Here is a 23,890-nt window from a genome sequence, read left to right as displayed (position 1 = left end):
AGGATGTACCTGGTGTCATTATTGATATGAACTGCCTCTCGCATTCACTAGGAGGGTTTAGGCGTCTCCATTCTTAGTCTCTCTATACTTAGCTATACCTCCCTTGACAGTCTTAGGGCATCTAGTCCTGATGTGGCCCTTCTCGCTACAGCCGAAACAGACTGCATTCTTTATGTCCATACATTCGTGGGACTTATGACCAGTTCTCTTACAGACGCCACACCACTTAAGCCTTTGTTCCAATCGACACTGTCCCCAGTGTCTTTTATAGCATGTCTTGCATACAGGCTTTTTATTGGACTTTTGTTGATCCGTATCGAGTACAGACTTTCCTTTCTTTCCTAGATTTCTGGGTGTTATCCCCTTCCCTTTTCAGTCCATCCTTCGCATTCGAGGCATGAACAAAATTCTTCTCATGAGCAAGGAGTATCGTTTTAAATGGGATTTGGAGCAAGTAGCATTGGGCTCCTTGAACTTTTTCATGACCTGTCTCATAGCTTTTCCAACAGCTGCGTCAATCAAAGCTTGGAGATCATCTCTGTTAATATTGAGGTTCACAATTGTAGCATCATTAGCATGTGTCGCATCATCAATATCGCGACTGTTGGTTATCTTATCCGAGTTTACCATACTCGAGACTTGGTCCTAAACACCAAATTAAACAATTACTTAGTTGCATTCCAACAGCTAGTCATCATCCTGACGACCTAACATACATTAATCATGGTATCATTAAACCATATAGGCTAATAGGGTATAAACATTTCAATGATTGTTATTTGAATGTATATCAATCAAATTTAGCCTAGGCCACAAAAGGACCATTAGTGGCATTTAGGGTTTTGACTGAGTCCATTACCTTTTTGACAAGGATCAATGTTTAAACTGTACTTGTCCTATTGACAATCTTGTATAGCTCTGCGGCTCGCCACAAGGACTTTTAAAATATGAAACATAATGTCGTCATGAAGGACATATAAATGTAGTACATAGGCTTGTCACAAAGGACATTAATATATAAGCCGCAAATCTTATTTGGTCAGGGATTTTAAGGTTTGAACATAGTTCTTTACCTTTGGGCAGAGAGTCATAGACTACCTCTATCATTGCTTGAAAGACAAATTATTTTGCCACATAGGCCAATCCAATGGACATCACTAATGGATGTTTATACATATATATTTATATAATTATCATATTTAGGATATTAGTCATGATCTTATCGATCTTATAGACTGTAAGGCTTAGGCATCGCCCATCACCTTGGACGGTAAACCATAACGGTTACATTTGTCAATGTCACTATTGGACAATATGCTATATAGCCCGTAGGCGAAACATCACTAAGGGATGTTAAATAATGTGATCATCGTATTAGATGATATTTTTCATGATCATAGTGATCTTTTAGACTACGAGGCTTGGATATAGTCCAACATTTTTAGACAGGGGGTCGTAGACCACAACTGTCGTTGTCTTTTTGAAAAACAAGTTTAGCCCGTAGGCACTTCATCACTTAACGGATGTTTATATTATGATCATCACATTGATGATACTTGCCATGATCTAACTCGATCATATAAGCTTTAAGGCTTGGACATAGTCCAAATACCTTGACGGCTGGTGTGGTTTCTCAAGTCACACTGCCAGGAGTGTTAACATGTTCTTAGATGTTAACAAGGATTAATTGTCTTAAGAGTGTTTTACCATCATAGCATGTCTGTATTGACATATTGGCTAGGTTATACCATTAAGAAGATATTTTGAAATTATTTAGCAGATCGATAAAATTTGAATAAAATTTGAATAAAATTGATACTATTGCTTGATAAAGGACGAAATGAATACCTATATAAAATTTTCAAAACTTTCCATAAATCATTAAGAAATCTACAATAGTGCCTTTATCAGGACTTTCAGTATTTTATTTGTCCATAGAGGACTAAAAGGAAAATATAAGTCTGTATAAGGACTATAAAATATTATAAGTCCATATAGGGACTATATTGAAACAGTTTGCCCATGAAGGGACTATAATGAAATATCAGGTCTACAAGGGGTTATAATGAAATATCATGTCCACTAAGGGACTATAATGAAATCTCGTGTCCACGAAAGGACTATTTAGAAATAACATATCCCCAAAGGGATTTTAATGAAATAATGTGTCCATAAAAAGGACTATATTGATACAACATGCGCACAAAGGACTTTGCTGAATAGATGCCCTGACAGGGACTTAAATTTAAAATATGTTCATTAGGCAATTATAATAAACCAACGTCCGCTCAAGGACTATACAGAAAAGATAGGTCCTAACAGGGACTTTGAAGCGATACTAGTCCATGTGGGAACTGAAATGAAAATATAAGTCCATATAGGGAATATAAGATATGTCAACACTAGGACTATAGTGAAACGATATGTCCTCGAGAGGACTATGATGAATTATTATATTTGCCAGGGAACTTTGATGACATAACATGTCTACAAAAGATCTTTAATGAAATAACATGTTTACAAAAAGATTTTATTGAAATCACACGTCCATGTAAGGACTATAATGGAGTATAAAGTCCGTGAATGACTATTTTGAAGTATGTTGTCCACGAAAGAACTATATAGAAATATGGCGTCCACTAAGGGATTTTATTGTAATATAATGTCCACGAAGGGACTATTTTGAAATATAATGTCCTCGAAGGGACTATGAAAAACATACGTATATATACAGGGTCTTATCAGGAGACGTAGGTCCACAAGGACTATGATGAAATAATATGTCCACAAAGGACTTTAGTAATCAAATGCCCATACAGGGACTTAAAGGTAAAAATTTAAGTATGATGGAAGAAGGGTTTTCTAATGTCTTCCTTGCTTTATTCTGATTGTTTCTTCTTCTTTATTCATCGTACGTAGTAGCGACTCTGAAGATCTTAGTGAATAAAGTAAACATTTCAAATCAGAATCCATTATAGGAATAGAATCCAAGGATTCAATGGTTAAAGAAATGGCATGGTTCACGGATTGGGTTTTGACTGGTATAGTCCAAGTTTGGAATTCCAAAACTCGGAGATAGGAAATAGGGACTAATAGCATCCACATGTCTTTAATATGGGAGCCTCAGGGACCTTCTGGTATGGACTCTGAAGTCTAGTTAAGAGTTTTAAATAGGTTTGATTTTGGGAATAGGTCCATAAAGGTCTTTCCTATAACTGGTTGCACGCTTATCCTAGCCGTGGTACGAAGCTTCGCATTTCTAGGCTTCGGATGTGGAGAATTTCCATCAACGGCTTCTTTGTTTAGCGACATATTCGAAACATATCAAATCGAAAAACAATGTTTACTTAATAGGGATGAGAGCATTCTTCTGTTAAGTCTAGACTCGGAAGGTCTAAGGAATATGCTACTGTGTCATTCGAGATTAAACACTAAAGGCTAGTGTTTAATTCACTCAAACGTTGGCTCTGATACCAACCTGTCACACCCCGATATTTACAGCTCAGCCCGGTGGGGAGTATCGTGACGTAAGATTGATATCGTCATAGTCAAACATACACAGAATAGCACAACGGAAGTCTTGGAATATAAAATATTATTACAAACCCAATTGTCAGAAAATACTGAAAAGATAATTACATACGAGCTTGCAATATTAAATCCACAGGCGGATCGTTACAGAATGTAAAAACGAAGTTTAGCAGACTTTAGTGCATCCTAAGGATTTGCAAGATCCATTATTGACACCAAGCAGCTCCCAGCCAATTACGAGTAGTACTTGTCACTTAGTCTTTTGAAGATACGTCAGTTTACACTGGTAAATACAATTAATCGACTTATTCGAAAAACATTTATAAAATAACTTTAAATGCACAAGGCACAAATATTCTCTTATAACTTGGGACAATTATATAAAAATAATCTTGTATACAGATTTACATGTTTGTCGTACGTTCAGGGCCCGGGATAAAAGTCGAGTCATGATTAATAGACACACCACTAATATAGTCCCACAAGGAGTTATCCTCACATGTGGTTATATCTTATATCTTAATTCCCTTTTTGGGGAAAAGAAACCATACCGCAACTGTCAGGTGTATGCCTACACCCCGTGCTTAGGTCGTGGCCATTTGCATTTAAATGAAGCCAAGGATATCCAGGACACAGTCGTTAACCCCCAAATGCTTATATATATCAAACAAAACAGATTAAAATGAGTTATCTCAATGATTTAACCTCTAATCGATTAAATATTCAATACCCGACCAAGCGGTAATAATTTACCGTATCCCAAGCCCGTATAAGGGAAAATGTCACACCCCCAAAAACCCACCTGCGGAGTACTACCGCTTGGAGGCGTGACTGACCAGGATCCAGCCACCAATCATACTGAACAAGCATATAATGATCATAAAAGTTCAACCAATACGATTGGTGTTTCAAAACAAACAAGTTAAGTTGCAAGCGGAAGCATAAGTTTAAAGTTATAACATAAGTTCCAAAAGTTTCAAGTTTAACATAGTCTTGTAGCAATCCCCGTCCCACAACGATCCTCCTCCATGCAAGCTCCAGCTGAGTACCTATGGTCCTGCAAAGCATGTAGTAACGAGTCAACAACTAGTTGAGTGAGTTCACGGGTGGGCGTTTGTTTTAGTTATTCCGAAAACAGTTTCCTTTAACTGGCATCCTGCCGTGGGGGTTACCCCATAGTTTAAAAACGTGACATGTTCGTTCCCAATTACTCCGGCATACCAGCCGTGGGGGCTACCCCATGTTAGTTATCAGGCATTTCGGCCGTGGGGGGCTACCCCATGCGTACACTAGACTCGTTACCATATCGACTGCTGACTGTAGTCATGTTTACGTGCCCTGAAAACATCAATGTCTATCATCATTGACGTGCCCCAGATCCATTAGTTCACGCCCGTCCTCTGCGGCACGGTGTGAGGCTTGTCAGACCTAAATAGCGCTATCTAACTAATGACCCGCTCGCCATTGGCCCGGCGATTAGTCGATACAAAAAGGAGGGACTTCGTGATAGAGTTTTAGTCTAGTACGTTTATCCGTCCATCCGGACGAGGAATCACATTCCTGAACCACTGACGTCCTACCCAAGGAGGACGAGGAATCCACGTTCCTTAACCCCGTTCCCAACCCAGGGAATCCCATGCTTTGTAGAGGGTGTGAACTCACCTTGGTTTGCTCGGCAGTTAATCACAGAAAGTCAATCAAGTCGCAAGTAGTCAATAACGTCCTAACACGGATATCACGTATAATCAGATTCGAACCAAGTAGTGCACAAATGTGCAACACGTATGGCAAACACGGGTAATAATCATGGCAACACGTTTAACATACACAGTTCACAGTTATCATTCAAACACAGCCCAAAGTCTAAGTGTAAGGCCCAAACAGTTGGGCTCGTGATAACAGACCCAAATAACATATCAACAGTAGCACAGAAGTCCATAAATTCGGCCCACTAACTTAGGCCCAAAGTGTGGTCTCGAGTCGCAACCGGACTCGCAAGCATGGTCTCGAGTCATGCTGTGTGTTGATCTCAGGTGGTTGCGAGTCGCAACCGGTGTCGCAACCGTGGTTTCGGCTTGTCCTGTTATGGTTGCGAGTCGCAACCGCGTGGTCTCGAGTCATCACGCAGTGGTTGCGAGTCGCAACCGGGTGATTGCGAGTTGGTAGCAGTCGTTTTCATGTTCACGTGTTGATGCAGATATGGTCAGCCAAATTGTACAATATAATCAGGCCCAAATCAGGAAATAACCAATAGCATTCCACTAACAGTTTTCCTAATCAGGCTATTAGTCAAAGATGGATCAAAATCACAAGGGTTTTCAATCTTCAACTATCATTCAAAGTGTTCTTCAAATATTCAAAGACATTCATCACATATTCAACCTTATTCTAACACATTTTGCATCAATCATAAGCATAATCATGGTTAACAATCTCATTCTTCTAACATAACACTATAGGCTCGGTTCTATACTAGGCCGAATATATGACATATGTAACTCGGTTTCATGTTCATCAACATAAATAGTTCAACCTCATTCAAACACAAAACACCAAAATCCATCATGCTATATATATGTCCGAAGTCAAGACCCTTTAGCCGATTATCAACATTATACACATTAGAACATCATACACATCAAGAATCATCATGTAAATCCTAACACTAAGCATCATCTCATGCATACATCCATTCAAGCACAAACACAACAAATATGAGTCAAAACACCATGGATACTAACCGGTTTGGTGAGGTGTGTGTGAAGCTTCTAGCCGATTCGAGTGTGAGCCGATCCAAACTTCAAAGGTCCGAAAATGATGAAGTGTTTGTGTTCTAGAGTTTAAGTGAGAGAGAAGTAGGAGAGTGTGTGTGTTGTGATGTTCAACAAAGTGGTAACAAATAACTAAGGGTGGTTTATATAGGCTAGTTCAAGTGTGTGCACCCTTAGTGGGTTTCGAGTGGGTTTACGGCCCAAAGGCCCAACCGGCCAAAGGTTCTCGGCCCAAGGCCCAAAACCGATTACTAGACACTCAAGACCTCATGGTCTCGAGTCGGGTTCCTTGTTCTCGGTCGGGTTCTCGGCTCGCATATAACACGTATAAATAAATATATATACAACGCACACATACAAAACACATAAAAGTTCACGTATATCATTAAGTTCGATTGGTTAACTAATCACGTAACGTACAAGCAAGTCACATCACGACACAACGAAAGGTTCTAGATTTCGAGTTGTCACATCATCCCCAAGTTGAAAGAAATTTCGTCCCGAAATTTGATGGCACTCACTGAGGAAGCTAGTCAAGTTGCGTGGTTTTCCCGGTTATCCTGTGGTGTCACATCCACCCCCCGTTGATCTGGAATTTCGTCCCGAAATTCCGTAGCTTCAGCCTCAGTAGCGTTTGTACTGTTCTCAAACAGTTGGGGATACTTTTGTTTCATCCGATCTTCGCGCTCCCAGGTAAACTCTGGGCCGCGACGTGAGTTCCAACGAACTCGAACAAGAGGTATTCTAGTGCTCTTGAGGACCTTAACATCCCGGTCCGTGATCTCGACAGGTTCTTCGACGAATTTCAACTGTTCGTCGATCGTGAGTTCCTTCAGAGGAACCACGTGCGTCTCATCTGACAGACACTTCTTCAGATTTGACACATGGAAAACGTTGTGAACTGCACCGAGTTCTGCTGGTAATTTCAGTCTGTAGGCCACTTTGCCTATTTTCTCAAGGATTTCGAAAGGTCCAACGTATCGTGGGTTGAGTTTGCCGCGTTTACCAAAACGAACCACGCCCTTCCAGGGTGAAACTTTGAGTAATACTCGCTCCCCAACCTGGAGCTCAAGTGGTTTCCTGCCCTTATCGGCGTAGGCTTTCTGACGGTCATGAGCGGCCGCCATGCGTTGTCGTATTTGAGCAATCCGCTCAGTAGTGTCTACCACATGTTCTGGACCAGTGATTTGACTATCCCCCACCTCTGCCCAACAGAGGGGTGACCGGCATTTACGTCCGTACAATGCCTCAAACGGAGCAGCTTTAATGCTGGTGTGGTAGCTGTTATTATACGAGAATTCCACGAGTGGCAGATGCCTTTCCCAGCTGTTGCCAAAGTCGATTACACAAGCGCGAAGCATGTCTTCTAGGGTCTGAATAGTACGCTCGGACTGCCCGTCCGTCTGTGGGTGATACGCTGTGCTCATATCAAGACGTGAGCCAAAAGACTTGTGCATTGCCTGCCACAGTTCCGAAGTAAAACGTGCATCTCGATCAGAGATGATAGAGGTGGGCACCCCGTGCCTCGAAACAACTTCCTTGAGGTATATCTCCGCCAGAGTGGAGAATTTATCTGTTTCTTTGATTGCCAAGAAGTGTGCGGATTTCGTGAGTCGATCCACGATCACCCAGATAGTATCGTTTCCGCGCTGTGATCTAGGTAGGCCAGTAACGAAATCCATGGAAATTTGCTCCCATTTCCATTGTGGTATCTCTGGTTGCTGAAGTAGGCCTGAGGGTTTCTGATATTCCGTCTTGACTCGCGCACAAGTCAAACACTTGCTGACATACGTTGCTATGTGGGCCTTCATGCTAGGCCACCAATACGTGGTTTTAATATCGTGGTACATCTTGTCCGAACCAGGGTGTACCGAGTAGCGAGATTTGTGCGCTTCATCCATCACAAGCTCTCGTAAGTCGCCATAGTGCGGGACCCAAATGCGTCCTGTTACATAATAAGCACCGTCTTCCTTCTGTTCTAAGCGTTGCCTTGACCCGCGTAGGGCTTCGGCTCTAATGTTCTCTGGTTTCAGTGCTTCTATCTGAGCAGCTCGTATTTGCGAAGGTAGACTAGAATGGATCGTGAGTTGTAGAGCTCTTACGCGCTTAGGCGTAGTGTCCTTCCGACTGAGGGCGTCTGCCACAACATTGGCCTTGCCCGGGTGATACCTGATAGAGCACTCGTAATCATTCAGCAACTCGACCCATCGTCGCTGTCGCATATTCAGTTCCTTCTGCTTGAATATGTGTTCTAAACTTCTGTGGTCGGTGTAGATGGCGCACTTGGTTCCGTATAGGTAATGCCGCCATAGTTTAAGTGCGAAAACAACAGCTCCCAGCTCTAAATCATGTGTCGTGTAGTTCTTCTCGTGAACTTTGAGTTGTCGTGAGGCGTAAGCTATGACTTTATCTCGTTGCATCAATACACAACCAAGACCTTGAATTGATGCATCACAGTAAACCACAAAATCTTCTGTGCCCTCTGGCAGTGAAAGGATAGGTGCACTACAAAGTCTATCCTTTAGGTGCTGAAAAGCCAACTCTTGTGCATTTCCCCAATGATAAACAACGCCTTTCTGCGTTAGCAAGGTGAGAGGCTGCGCGATCTTAGAAAAATCCTTGATGAATCTCCTGTAGTAACCTGCCAATCCCAAGAATTGGCGAATTTCCTTTGGTGTGCGAGGCGCAGGCCAGTTCTTAATAGATTCCACTTTGGATGGATCAACGTGAATCCCATCCTTGTTCACCACATGCCCTAGGAAATGGACTTCACGAAGCCAGAAGTCGCATTTCGAGAATTTCGCGTAAAGTTGTTCCTTCCGAAGGAGTTCCAGGATAAGTCGTAGATGCTGTTCGTGCTCTTCTTTGCTCTTAGAATAGATCAGGATGTCGTCGATAAAGACTATAACAAACTTATCCAGGTACGGCTTGCACACTCGATTCATCAAATCCATAAAAACTGCCGGTGCGTTCGTCAGCCCAAACGGCATGACCAGAAACTCATAGTGCCCATAACGAGTTCTAAAGGCTGTCTTAGAGACATCCTCTTCTCGGACTCTCAACTGGTGATATCCCGATCTCAGATCAATCTTTGAATAGTAGCTCGACCCCTGCAACTGGTCGAACAAGTCGTCAATACGCGGTAGAGGATAACGATTCTTTACAGTCACCTTGTTGAGTTCGCGATAGTCGATACACATTCTGAAGGTACCATCCTTCTTCTTCACAAAAAGTACTGGAGCTCCCCAAGGCGATGAGCTAGGACGAATAAAACCCTTATCCAAGAGCTCTTTGTAGTTGCGTGGAGAGTTCTTCCAACTCTGATGGTGCCAAACGATAAGGTGCACGGGCTACAGGCGCAGCTCCAGGAGCTAGATCAATCTGAAACTCGACTTGGCGATGGGGCGGAAGACCAGGTAATTCCTCAGGGAATACCTCAGGATAGTCGCGTACAACGGGAAAATCTTCTAGCTTCTTCTCCTTTTCTGTGGTATCAGTAACTAGAGCCAAAATCGCAGTGTGGCCCTTTCGTAAGCATTTCTGGGCCTTAAGAAGAGAGATGATGTTCTCAACAGCACTTCTCTTATCGCCACGAATCATGAGAGGTTCACTACCTAATCCAGGAATACGAACGATCTTCTCGTTGCAAAGAATCTCTGCTCGGTGTCGGGATAACCAATCCATCCCAATGACAACGTCGAAACTACCCAAGACAATAGGAATAAGATCAATAGGGAAGGTCTGGTTAGCGAGAATAAGCTGGCAACCCTTGACTACGTGTGAGGCTTCCAAACTCTTACCATTAGCTAGCTCTACGGTGTGCTTGTCGCTCAGGGGTGTAGGTATACGCTTAAGCATCTTACTAACTTCTAGTGACACATAGCTAGTATCGGCACCCGAATCAAATAAGACTGTAACATAAAAGTCGTCGAGAAGGAACTTACCCGTCACCACGTTGGGATCATTCCTTGCTTCACCTTGACCAATCACAAACACACGCCCCCTAGCACCATTGTTGTTGTTCCCATTGTTACCATTCCCCTGATTGTTGTTGTTGTTCTGATTCAGTTGAGGACAATCCTTCTTGAAGTGACCTTCAGCTCCACACTGAAAGCATCCTTTGTTGTTACCCTGCTGCTGTCGCTGGTTCTGCTGAGGTTGCTGACGATTCTAATTGACGGGGTATGCGCTTCTGCAATCCTTTGCAACATGGCCAGGCTTGTTGCATCGATGACAGTTGCCCCTGGTGCATGGCCCACTGTGATGTAGGTTGCAACGATTGCACTTGGGGTGATTTCCTTTGTACCCACCATGACTTTGACCACCAGACGACTGCTGACTGGGGCTCTTGTGATCGTCCGTCTTTCTCTGCTGAGACTGAGATTGCACAGAAGTTGAACCCCTGCTTGAAGTTCCATCCCATTTCCGTTTATCCCCACTAGAAGTACCAGAAGTAGTTGCAGCACCTATTCGCTTCGGTAACTTGTTCTGCTCCACCGCCTGATCAGTGAGTCGGTGAGCCAACTGTACGACCTGTTGGATAGTAGTCAAGTTCGCTGAAGTCACATGACTTTGGATCTCTGGCACCAAGCCCTTGAGATAGAGTTCAATTCGCTTATATGGAGGGTCCACCATAGTAGGACACAACAAGGCAAGCTCATGCGATCTCTTAGTGTATGCTTCAATCTCTGACCCCGACATTTTGAGATTGTAGAACTCATCTTCCAGTTTGTGAATGTCGTCACGACTGCAGTATTCCTCCCTGATCATTTCCTTGAAAGTTTCCCATGGGGTGGCGTTGGCAGCAACCAACCCTAACATTTGCACTTGGGCATTCCACCACGTGAGGGCCAAACCCTCGAGAGTACCAGTAGCATACTTCACCCTGCGCGCTTCAGGGCATTCACACATTTCGAACACAGATTCCAGTTTCTCAAACCAGTGTAGGAGACCTACTGCTCCTTCAGTGCCGCTAAAAGTTGTGGGTCGACAGTCCATAAAGGTCTTAAATGTGCACACCGGTGCCTGAGCATATTGACCTAAGGTAGGTGAAAGAAAGGACAGAGTTTAACACAAAGGTTGGTTCACGAGAGTAGGATCCAAATGATCCTAGAACAATTTCGGACTGCAGGATATACCTCCCGCGTGTGCAGCTGCAAGCGCTGCGGCAACTCGCTCGTTGATCAAAGCCGTCAACTGGGCTTGTGTCATGTTAACGCGTCCAGACATGGTTCTTCATAATAAGAGTAATACGTGTGAGAGAGGTTCGCGAAAGTATGATAGTAGGACAGAGTAAGCACACACGTGTTCAAACAACAGTAGTTATACTAATCAAGCATACCACGAGCAATGTACTATGTAACTAACAAGTAGGCAATATACATACACCATATTACCTAGAACGTCGAGCCTTGCATGAGGAGCGAAGTGTCGTTGTGGACCGTTGAGTACTAAACCGGTTATAGTCTGGTTTTAACAAAAACGTTTCTCCTTTATTAAAACCAAGTTCACTATAACCAATGGCTCTGATACCAATCTGTCACACCCCCAAAAACCCACCTGCGGAGTACTACCGCTTGGAGGCGTGACTGACCAGGATCCAGCCACCAATCATACTGAACAAGCATATAATGATCATAAAAGTTCAACCAATACGATTGGTGTTTCAAAACAAACAAGTTAAGTTGCAAGCGGAAGCATAAGTTTAAAGTTATAACATAAGTTCCAAAAGTTTCAAGTTTAACATAGTCTTGTAGCAATCCCCGTCCCACAACGATCCTCCTCCATGCAAGCTCCAGCTGAGTACCTATGGTCCTGCAAAGCATGTAGTAACGAGTCAACAACTAGTTGAGTGAGTTCACGGGTGGGCGTTTGTTTTAGTTATTCCGAAAACAGTTTCCTTTAACTGGCATCCTGCCGTGGGGGTTACCCCATAGTTTAAAAACGTGACATGTTCGTTCCCAATTACTCCGGCATACCAGCCGTGGGGGCTACCCCATGTTAGTTATCAGGCATTTCGGCCGTGGGGGGCTACCCCATGCGTACACTAGACTCGTTACCATATCGACTGCTGACTGTAGTCATGTTTACGTGCCCTGAAAACATCAATGTCTATCATCATTGACGTGCCCCAGATCCATTAGTTCACGCCCGTCCTCTGCGGCACGGTGTGAGGCTTGTCAGACCTAAATAGCGCTATCTAACTAATGACCCGCTCGCCATTGGCCCGGCGATTAGTCGATACAAAAAGGAGGGACTTCGTGATAGAGTTTTAGTCTAGTACGTTTATCCGTCCATCCGGACGAGGAATCACATTCCTGAACCACTGACGTCCTACCCAAGGAGGACGAGGAATCCACGTTCCTTAACCCCGTTCCCAACCCAGGGAATCCCATGCTTTGTAGAGGGTGTGAACTCACCTTGGTTTGCTCGGCAGTTAATCACAGAAAGTCAATCAAGTCGCAAGTAGTCAATAACGTCCTAACACGGATATCACGTATAATCAGATTCGAACCAAGTAGTGCACAAATGTGCAACACGTATGGCAAACACGGGTAATAATCATGGCAACACGTTTAACATACACAGTTCACAGTTATCATTCAAACACAGCCCAAAGTCTAAGTGTAAGGCCCAAACAGTTGGGCTCGTGATAACAGACCCAAATAACATATCAACAGTAGCACAGAAGTCCATAAATTCGGCCCACTAACTTAGGCCCAAAGTGTGGTCTCGAGTCGCAACCGGACTCGCAAGCATGGTCTCGAGTCATGCTGTGTGTTGATCTCAGGTGGTTGCGAGTCGCAACCGGTTTCGCAACCGTGGTTTCGGCTTGTCCTGTTATGGTTGCGAGTCGCAACCGCGTGGTCTCGAGTCATCACGCTGTGGTTGCGAGTCGCAACCGGGTGATTGCGAGTCGGTAGCAGTCGTTTTCATGTTCACGTGTTGATGCAGATATGGTCAGCCAAATTGTACAATATAATCAGGCCCAAATCAGGAAATAACCAATAGCATTCCACTAACAGTTTTCCTAATCAGGCTATTAGTCAAAGATGGATCAAAATCACAAGGGTTTTCAATCTTCAACTATCATTCAAAGTGTTCTTCAAATATTCAAACACATTCATCACATATTCAACCTTATTCTAACACATTTTGCATCAATCATAAGCATAATCATGGTTAACAATCTCATTCTTCTAACATAACACTATAGGCTCGGTTCTATACTAGGCCGAATATATGACATATGTAACTCGGTTTCATGTTCATCAACATAAATAGTTCAACCTCATTCAAACACAAAACACCAAAATCCATCATGCTATATATATGTCCGAAGTCAAGACCCTTTAGCCGATTATCAACATTATACACATTAGAACATCATACACATCAAGAATCATCATGTAAATCCTAACACTAAGCATCATCTCATGCATACATCCATTCAAGCACAAACACAACAAATATGAGTCAAAACACCATGGATACTAACCGGTTTGGTGAGGTGTGTGTGAAGCTTCTAGCCGATTCGAGTGTGAGCCGATCCAAACTTCAAAGGTCCGAAAATGATGAAGTATTTGTGTTCTAGAGTTTAAGTGAGAGAGAAGTAGGAGAGTGTGTGTGTGTTGTGATGTTCAACAAAGTGGTAACAAATAACTAAGGGTGGTTTATATAGGCTAGTTCAAGTGTGTGCACCCTTAGTGGGTTTCGAGTGGGTTTACGGCCCAAAGGCCCAACCGGCCAAAGGTTCTCGGCCCAAGGCCCAAAACCGATTACTAGACACTCGAGACCTCATGGTCTCGAGTCGGGTTCCTTGTTCTCGGTCGGGTTCTCGGCTCGCATATAACACGTATAAATAAATAAATATATATACAACGCACACATACAAAACACATAAAAGTTCACGTATATCATTAAGTTCGATTGGTTAACTAATCACGTAACGTACAAGCAAGTCACATCACGACACAACGAAAGGTTCTAGATTTCGAGTTGTCACAGAAAATAAGTTAAAAGTATTTACCTGAGCTTAAAATGCAAATTTTGTATACTCAGCCGTATAATCTACTCAAACTAGTGCAAGTAACTTTTGCCGGGGCTCCTAATCTGGAACGAAGGTTTTATTAACCTATTAGATTACTAACTGGTTTTATTTAAGTCGTAAACTTAGACCGGTTAGTTTAACAAAAGTTTTATGGTACGAAAACGCTAGATTAAGCGATGACCGGATTGTAATGTGATTTAGACCCAACAAGTAAGGAGACTTGTATAAAAAGGGCAAACTAAATACATTTTGGATTTTGAAGTTAAAATGATAAGGTTTGACCCGTTTCGGCTAATTTATGCAAACTAGTTACATAAACCGTACCGGAAGCATATATGCCTAACGAGTATCCGGGTGAGTTGTCACACCCCGACCACGTAAAACAACAAAACGTGGCGGAAACGTCGGGGAGTGTTGTAACAGAATCATTGTTTCACAACCATGGAATAAATAGTTTCATTTTATTGAATTATTGAACTAAATGTTTTGATACAAATTAGATAAATACAACTATTATCCTCCAAGTTTTAAAGTCGCTAAGGCCTTGTCCATTCCTATGTGAGAATACACCAATATCATCATCAAGCATCATCAACTATTGTACCTGAAACACATGTGAAAATAGGTACATCAGCATAAAAATGCCAGCGAGTACATAGGTTTTGTATGAGTTTCAGATTCATGGCCCGTTTTACATGTTGCAATACTTATTTAAAAACCTTGTTTTGAAAAGTATAGTATTGCGACATAATTAACCAACTCAAATCAAACTGGTTACAGTTTATAAAATCCCGTAGCCATGATTCTTAACTTCAAAACATTTGTTTAATTAAGTCCAGATTGTAAATCGTTTTTGGAATAAAAACTCGAAAAGTACATATATATATCGTGGGAAAAATACCTTGTAATATAACTTTGTTTTGTTAACCATTGCCCAAGTGATCTAGATAACGCAACAATATATAATGTGTTAAAAGCACTTATATATAGGAAGTACCAACGGCGTATCCACCATGCTTTTAACACATTACACCCGCCCCGTTACTTAATCACTTCCCTAACCAAACGGTTCAAACAGATTTCAAACGGTTCATGTCAATCAACGGTTACGAACGGTTCACATAGTCAAGTAGTCACAAACGGTTACAAACGGTTCACATAGTCAAGTAGTCACAAACGGTTCACATAGTCAAGTGATCACAAACGGTTCACAGGATCAAACGGTTACAACGGTTCACAGGATCAAACGGTTACAACGGTTCACAGGATTAAACGGTTACAATGGTTCAAAATATAAAACAATGTGTCCATATGCTGGATGAGCATATGCGACAAAATGTAATATACGGAAATCAATATGCTAGCATGTTAAGTGAACATACATAGCAAAACATAATGAAATCATGTACTAATAGTGTACTATTGAACATAGTAAGTATATGATATAAAAACATGGGAAACATGAAAGTATCAAGTAGGCACATGTGTTCCACCCCAAAACAGTTTGAAAACAGTAAAAGAGGGGACTATGTACTCACCTGAGGGTGCTTAGAAGTCTTGAACAACAACCAACCAAAGCTAGAGTGATCAGGGAAAGAAACGGCACCCTATATAGGTAACTATGTAAATAACCGGACCTAAATCGGGAGATAGGATAGAATGAGGTTCTATAAATCAAACGAGTAATTAAACTCATACGGTATGATTTAATATACCTTACATTCTGATTGGAAAGTCTACCTAAGTGATTTTGACCCGTTTCGACACATTATGGTAACATAAGCTACTATAAGGCGTCGTTAGCGTAAAACTATGTTCGGATGGTTAACTATGTGCTATGCCAAGTCTTACATGCCCAATTATCCCTAAACATGTTACTAAATCAGATTATATGTCAAAAATAAGTTCACATAGGCAAAATACTGATTTTAGCTACAAAAGGGCATTTTGGTCATTTCCTATGGGCATACAAGCTAACTAGCAAATGACTAACCAATCCTATGTGATCATAAGGTATAACCTCAGTAGTTATTCCCTAAGCAACTATGATCACTAACTAAGCTTGGTCGGATCCTAAAGATCGACCAACCGGGTCGGGTTCGAAAGTCTAAGCAGTTGTTTAGACCGCTTACCTTACGACCCTAAACAAGCACTAAACTAATAGTGTCGAGTTAAACATGTCAAAACATGTTTAACCTACTGATTTGGTATCAAAACAAAGTGTTTTGATACACTAAAGTAGTTCCGTTGCAAAATGCGTGCTAAAACGCATTTTGACCGAAACTTTGACTCGACACTACACCTAGCGAACGTGGTAATCAGCGGGTATAATTACTAAGGATTATAACCAACGTGATTACAATCACGTTGCAAAGTTCAACCGAACTTTGCGTTGACCAAAGGCTGATCAAACTGATAGTCAAACACTTGTTTGACTATTTAGACTAGAAAGCAAATAAAAGAATGAAAGAAGGCTCACCCAAGTCCTTGCTATCTTTTCTACAAAGAAGACAAGTCCCAAACTCAGTTGAGAGAGCTCCAAAGCAGATGTAAAGAAGAGAAGACAGGAATGAGCAAATGAAACAATGAAAGTGTTGGCTATTTATACTTGAGGGAAGTTCATAGGATCACAACAAGTGTTTGTGTAGTCCCCAAGCATAAAATCCTAGCCACACAAGTGTAATAAGCAGGTACAAAGCTTTGGAGAGGTGTTAACTTGCTCATCACACCAAGAAATTACCAAAACAGCCCCTGAATTTGCAACAGAATGCTGAAAATCAACTTTCTGGTCGCTGGGCTGTTCAGGTGCCCCGCGTAAGAAATGGGCATGGGCTTACGCGCCCCGCCTGAGCTCCTCAGATCAGCAAAAGTTTCAAATTTGGCAGTTTTAGTCCCTGCATGCATTCGAGTCCATTTCAGTCCTTTTTAACCCCCGTTAAGCCATTTTCAAGGCTCTGCAAGGTCAATAAAGTTTAGAGAACTCAAAATATGCTCAGAGAAGTCTCGGATGTCGGCTCGTTTGGTCGTACGGTCGCGTTGTTCGTTAAATTATGACGAAACTCAAACGGACGCGAAAACGATCCAAATTAAGCGACGAATTGAATTTTTGCATGCCGATCACTAAAATAGAAATATTTTAGTGTGTACAAAAATTTTGGATGTCCAGATGTGGTCAGAACGTAAGATATGCGCGAAAATGCAAACTTACGCCGTTTTTGACACTTTTAGTCCCTGTAAGATCATGTAAGCATGTTTTTGCACACCGAACCTATCAAAGCTTATTTCTAAGCCATGTTTAGGTTATATATGGTATGTTTAACTTATGATCAAGTCCCGGACTATACATTGTCTTACGAAACGGCAGACTTTTGCAAGTTGACGCAAATAGTCCCTGTAAGCGAATAAACTTGATTTCGGCATACCAAACCATCCAAAACTTACTTCTAAGTTATGTAATGGTTATTTAAGGTATGTTAAGCCTATGTCACTATTCCGGAGTGTTTGTTGCATTAAACTGGTTATATTTACGCATCGGATCGCGTATAACCTTCCAGAAAGCGATTTAAGGCCCGATATTGAACAAGAATTGTTGTGTACAAATGATACACATATTTTCACAAATCCCAAGTATGGAACACAAAATTTCATTGGTTTGGTGTTTGTTTGACGGTCATAGTGACGCAGGTGTCACATGAGTCATGTACAAGTTCCATAAGTTATTATGATTTAAATATGTTATGATATCAGTACGATATCAACAATTATGCCCAAAAAGATTTTAAAACCAAATTAAGTCCCGTAAGGGCATTTTGGTCATTTTAGGATTTATAAAAGAGGTTTTAAAGTAAACTGATGTTCTAGTCTAAAATATTATGTAAATATATTTATTTTATGATGTTATAATAATAAGATATCATACATATGTATGGTTTACCATTTATGACCAAACTATGCAACGTAGGGGCATTTTGGTCATTTCACATATGTTTTTAAGGACAAAATTGGAAGTCTGAGTTCATGACTTATAACTACTATAAAAGTATTAAAAATTATTTATAAATTCAGTAGGTAACAAGTCTTGGGTGCTAAATATGGTTTTAAACCATACTATGCACCTAATTAGCGTAAAAGTCGCCAATTGACGATATTTGCGATGTTTATGAAATTCTGAGATTTTGATCAGCCTTGAATGTTTAAAATATTTTATTTTTCATATAAAATAACTGGGAAAAGGTTTGGCATGTTAATAATATGTAAATCTCATTTTATTAACAAAAAGGGCATTATCGTCAATTATCGAATTTATACAAGAACTCATAGTTATGGTCAGTATATAATCTGACCCAACATTCCAAAAATCCCTAAAAATTATATCAGGACAGTAGGTAAATGAGTTTGGTGCCAAAATTTGGGTTTAAACATGACTTATGCACCAAAGCGTAATTTAATTAAAAAAAAGTTAAGTTTTACGATATCGTGCATAACTTTAGTTTGAGACCAGAAAATGACGTCAAATTAATTTGACATGCTTATATATCAGTAACAAAGCTATTGGTATACTCATATATCCAAAAATCTCGTTTTTACATTATAAGGGCAATATAGTCAAAGTTAAGCATAATAACGGAACATGTGCAAAAACTCAGATTTCTAATATGATCGTGTAATATAACCTTATAGGGTTATGCTACATTAAATTACAATCATAACGGGACCTTAAATCAGTAGCAAACTAATCTAATTCGGTTCAAAATCGAAAGTCAACGCAGAAGTCAAACTTCGCGACTTTCGGTTACGAACCGACCCTAAAACTGGAATTGACGAGCCGAACATGTTTACAAATGTTCTAATAATTATTACCAAGTTGTTTAAGTGATAAAACATATTTTAGAACATTTCTAAACTCATATCGTAATTATTTCGAAAACTGACCCGTTGACTTTTTAAAACAATATTACGTTGACTCGTCAATTGACCAAGCAACCGTGGTAATTAGGAGGTGCCTTTTTGAGGGATTGACACCTACCTAATTACGATCACGTAGCCATGTTCGTTGCGAACAATGGCTTGACCGTTTAAGGTCTATCTAAAAGTCAAAGCGTTATTATGATAACGCTTGACTTCTCAGCTTTAAGAGCCAAATAAAATAACTAGCCTCGAAAGGAACACTTACAATGGTCCTAGGGGCTGAAAAGAACTCAGAGGTGTGCTCCTAATGTTTAGGAGCTCAAATAAGAGAGATAGAAAGAAATCAAGAAATGGTGTTAATGAAAATGTTGGATGAACACTTCTATATATAGTGATTGAGGATTGCTAGGATGTTGACAAGTGTTTGAGAGGGATAACAAGATCATAACAGGTGTAATACCAGGTTTGTAATTCAGTTAACATGTCCATAGATTGATTAAAAATGGTTTTGTGGGGAAACTAGAATAGAAAAACCATCAAAACCAAGAAATCAGCATGCTGGCTGCTGTTTGGTTCTCTGGCGGCCCGCATAGGCAGCAGGCCTGGCGGTCGCGACCTGCGACTCTGGTCCGGCCCAGCTCAAACTTTGCTACATTGGCAGCTTTGACCCCTGTTATCTTTTATTCATTCTTAGCTTTTATAAAAGACATAAACTGCCTATAACTTTCTCGTTTCATAATAAAATGTTGTTGTTGCTGCTGCATGTTCACAACCCACGTAAGGGCAGCCCAAGAGGGCTTTGCAGTCCGCCAGGGCATCTGGCCCAGCTTAAATATTTGGCAGTTTAACAGTTTTGGTCCATGTCATGAATTAAATGCTTTAATGGTTTATTTAAGTGAAACTAACACTAGTTTTAACAAGGAATCTACTGATGTTGATGTTTGTTATCTAACGGCACGCGAAGGGCAGGCTCTATGGGCTCGCAGCCAGTGAATTAGTCCAGTCCAGGCAACAAAAATGCAGGTTGACAGTTCTGATCCCTGTCTTTTTGTTCAGCTTTAATTCTTTCAAAAATGACATATATGGCACAAAAACTTATGTTATCCATCCTAATATGTTAATATAAGGTAAATGAACTTCTAATGGCCCGTTTGGCACATCCAGTAGTATGACCGAGCATCACGGAGTTCAAGAGATCACCCTAAAGTGTAGTTTCGCGCATTGATGCCTTTAACCCCTTAATTCGCGAATTCGCGCGCATCATCGCGAAACGGCATAGAATCCTTACATGGCCAATATTAAATACTCTCGATGGTATGAACGAACATTGCGGAGTTTCTGGTTCTTTCAAAAGGCCTCTCAAAGGCGTAGTTTCACATATTGACAAATTTAGTCATTTTAACGCACAAAGTTGTGCGTAATATCGTTCAATGATATTAAAGCCTTTCATGGCCCATTTCAGGCATTCTCGAGCGTATGCTTAAATATTACGACACTCCCGTTCGCTTAAATGGTCACCTAAAGGTGTAGTTTTAAAAGTTGACGCTTTTGGTCCCTCTAACGCGCAGATTTGCGCGCATTATCATTTTATCGCGTCAAAGCCGTATGTTATCCATATTAGGCATTCTCGAGAGTATTATCAAACATCACGATGTTTCTGGTTTGTTAAAAGGTCACTCAGAGGTAAGAATTAACATGTTGATGCTTTTAACCCTTCGACGCCCAACCTTTCAAATAATTATGCAAACGGCTCCTCTAGACCAACAAGTGGCTCATTTGTGAATATGAATTCCGTGTACTGTTATTCAGAGGCTTTGTTTAAGCATGTTAACACTTTTAGTCCTTTCACATTTAAAGTTTTCGATTTTCGCAAAATTAGTCCCTAATAGTCAACGTTTGACTTCATTAGAGTATTGTACACGTGTCAACACATCATTGGACGTGATTTTACAAGGTGTTACAATCCTCCTGCTCTCATTGTTTTCATCATTAAGAAAATCATCCAACGATTGTTGGACTGAAGGCTTTACCATCAGCAACCCTGTTGCTCCTTGATCTTCATCATCATCATTACCTTCAGGATAGTTATCAATATCTTCAAGAATACGCTCTAACTCCTCATCTTTTTCTTCTTCCTCTTCTTCATTAACCTCCTTATCTTCTTTATAACACAAAAGATTTACATCAACTGCTCTAACATTTCCTTTTCTTTGTTCAACTTTTATCATACGAATCACATCATTCAAGTTGTATGGACGTGAGAGAGCTTCACCAACCAGTACAAAGCTTTGTAGAGGATCTACTTCGGCATCTACCATTTCAACATCATTACTTGCAGGCTGACTTGAAGAACCTCCAGCTTCTTGAGTTTCAATAATCAAGTCTTTCTTCTTTTGAGTTGCTGCCTCAGCCAACTCTTTTTCCCACTGAGCTCGTCTTTCTTCAACCCTTTGAATCTCTAAGTCATTGTATACAGCTTAAACATTGATACCAAGATGATGTTCCATTACTGTGTATAACATGTTCAGCTGCTCGTCTTTCACAGCTTTGTCTGCTCTCAAAGCTTCAATTTTCAGCTTTAACACTTTGTTTTCATTGGAAGACACTTCATGAAGATCATCTAACATTTGATGCAGTGTCTGGCTTGTTTCTCTCAGGTTCTCATACTCTGCATTCACTTCAGCAAGATCTGTAGTGAGTTGATCAATGAGTTTAGCATTATCAGCCAGATCTTCTGTCAATGCATCAATTCTTTCAGCATGATCATTTACGACTGACTTCATTTCTTCATTTACTTCCACAGTCTTCTCAAGCTGCTTTTTCAACTCGTCATGCTCAGCTTCAGCTTTTGCTTTCTCTTTCTCCAGAAGACTTACTTTCTTTGACAAATCTTTGATCTTTGCATCATGAAACATGTCGTAGTCTTCATCAGGAAGAATATCATCCTTGAATTCACCATGAATATTAGGAAAACCTTCAAATAAGCCAGGAGGAGTAGTTTTCTTTGGTTTTGACATCTCTGCATCATCTGGAATATGAATGGTTGGATTTTCTGGTGGTGGTGTAGATACTCTTTCACCAGTAATAACAACTTCATCATCATCACCAGCTTTCTTTTCAACATTCTTTTCAACACTTTGAACCTCTGCAGTATTTTGAACTTGTTGAACTTCAGAAGCTTCAACATTTTGATCTTTGTCAGCTTGAGGACCCTTTGAAGTTTTAACATGCTTCTCACTTTTGCCACTTTGAATCTTAGGAACCGATGCAGATCCCTTTCTTGCTCTAACCCTCCTAGAAATAACACCTTGAGGGTTTGCTTTTCGTTTCAGAACACCTTTCTTTTTCTCTGCTTGTGGTGTAGGAATATACGTCTCATCCTCTTCATCAGAACCCTTCTTCTTCTTCTTCTTCTTCTTCTTCTGAGGCTTCTTTTTCAACGTAATCTTTCCAACACTAATCTTTGACTTATCAATCTCAGACTCTGTATCAGTTGATTCATCATCAGCATCACTTGAATCTGTGTGAGCAACGCCTTCAGCATCCTTTTCTTTAGCACTTTCTGATTGAACATTCTTTGCAAATTCAACAATCTTTTCAACACTTGAGCTTTGAGCCTTGTAGCTGTAGCTTCTTCATTCTTCTTTAAGAAGCTTTCCAGTGACTCCTTCATCAGACCAACGCCTTGTTGAATAACATATGCTGGATCAAGTAGTGGTTCATCCAAAAGTCTTGGTGGAGATTTCTTTGAAGTCCCTACAAAACAAACATTGATCATTCATTAGCATAATATAACATTTAATATTCTAACTTTTCTTGTGACTCCCCCTTTCAACTTTACCCTTAACAACAATCTTCGGTGTCACTTTAGGTGCAGTCACAGTTGGAGAAGCCTTCGGAGTTCTCTGTGACACTCTGGGTTTTCCCGAGCATATATCTTGTAGTGACAATGTGTGTGTATATATTATTAAATGAAAGTTGTGTTTTATCTTGATGTTCGATGTGACCCTTGCACTAAGTTATATATATGTAGTATATATATATGTGTAAATATGTATTAGTGAGTCGAGACCACTTACTTACACATTATGGGCTGCGAACCTACATACCCAGCCCAACCAAACAAGGACCCGGCTCGAGACCGAGTGGTCTCGAGTAAACAGTAAATGGCTGGGCCGGTTGGGCCGCAAACTCCCTTAGCCCACTCGGAAACCCACTTAGGGTGCACCACCTAGTATATAAGCCTAAAACCCTCACACACTCTCCTCTACTCTCTCTCTCTCTCACCTCATCCTCTCTCTAAAATCCTAAAACCCTTAGACACAACCTCTCCCCTCTCGGATCAAGCCGGCTACCACAAGGATTCTTGGAACTTGGAAGCTTTTTCATCCATTCTTTACACTCACACTTAGAGCATCTAGTCGGTTAGTGTCTCCTTTAGTTGTTTATTGACAAAATACATAAAAGTTGTTGTTTATTCATGATGAAGTGTTTGCTTGATGATGTGAGTAGTGTGTTTTGCTTGAATTAAGTGATTAACAATGTTCCTTCATGATGATATGTGAGCGGTTTGGTAGAAGCATGATAGTAAAATGATGTGTTAAGATTGTTTAATGGGGCTTGATACATG

At 40.8% G+C, this 23,890-nt stretch overlaps 1 protein-coding gene across 1 annotated transcript; it reads right to left on the bottom strand.

Annotated features, from left to right (window-relative positions):
* Positions 1-372: 372 nt before the first annotated feature.
* Positions 373-23,347, bottom strand: LOC110893454 (eukaryotic translation initiation factor 5B-like). The gene is made up of 5 exons (XM_022140561.1): positions 23,344-23,347; positions 22,939-23,016; positions 21,771-22,822; positions 21,222-21,716; positions 373-645 (listed from the first exon to the last, which is right to left on the bottom strand). Exons 1-5 carry the CDS (start codon positions 23,345-23,347, stop codon positions 373-375), a joined length of 1,902 nt encoding a protein of 633 aa, XP_021996253.1.
* Between the last annotated feature and the right edge of the window lie 543 nt (positions 23,348-23,890).

The sequence above is a fragment of the Helianthus annuus genome, chromosome 12, assembly GCF_002127325.2.
Source record: "Helianthus annuus cultivar XRQ/B chromosome 12, HanXRQr2.0-SUNRISE, whole genome shotgun sequence".
NCBI lineage: Eukaryota > Viridiplantae > Streptophyta > Magnoliopsida > Asterales > Asteraceae > Helianthus > Helianthus annuus.
This window is presented reverse-complemented; position numbering and strand designations above follow the sequence as displayed.

Coding starts and splice junctions, on each gene's coding strand:
- LOC110893454 (XM_022140561.1), bottom strand. Junction 22,823..22,938: donor TGTTATTCAACAAGGCGTTG/GTCTGATGAAGG, acceptor ATGTTCAATCAG/AAAGTGCTAAAGAAAAGGAT. Junction 21,717..21,770: donor AGCTGAACATGTTATACACA/GTAATGGAACAT, acceptor AATGACTTAGAG/ATTCAAAGGGTTGAAGAAAG.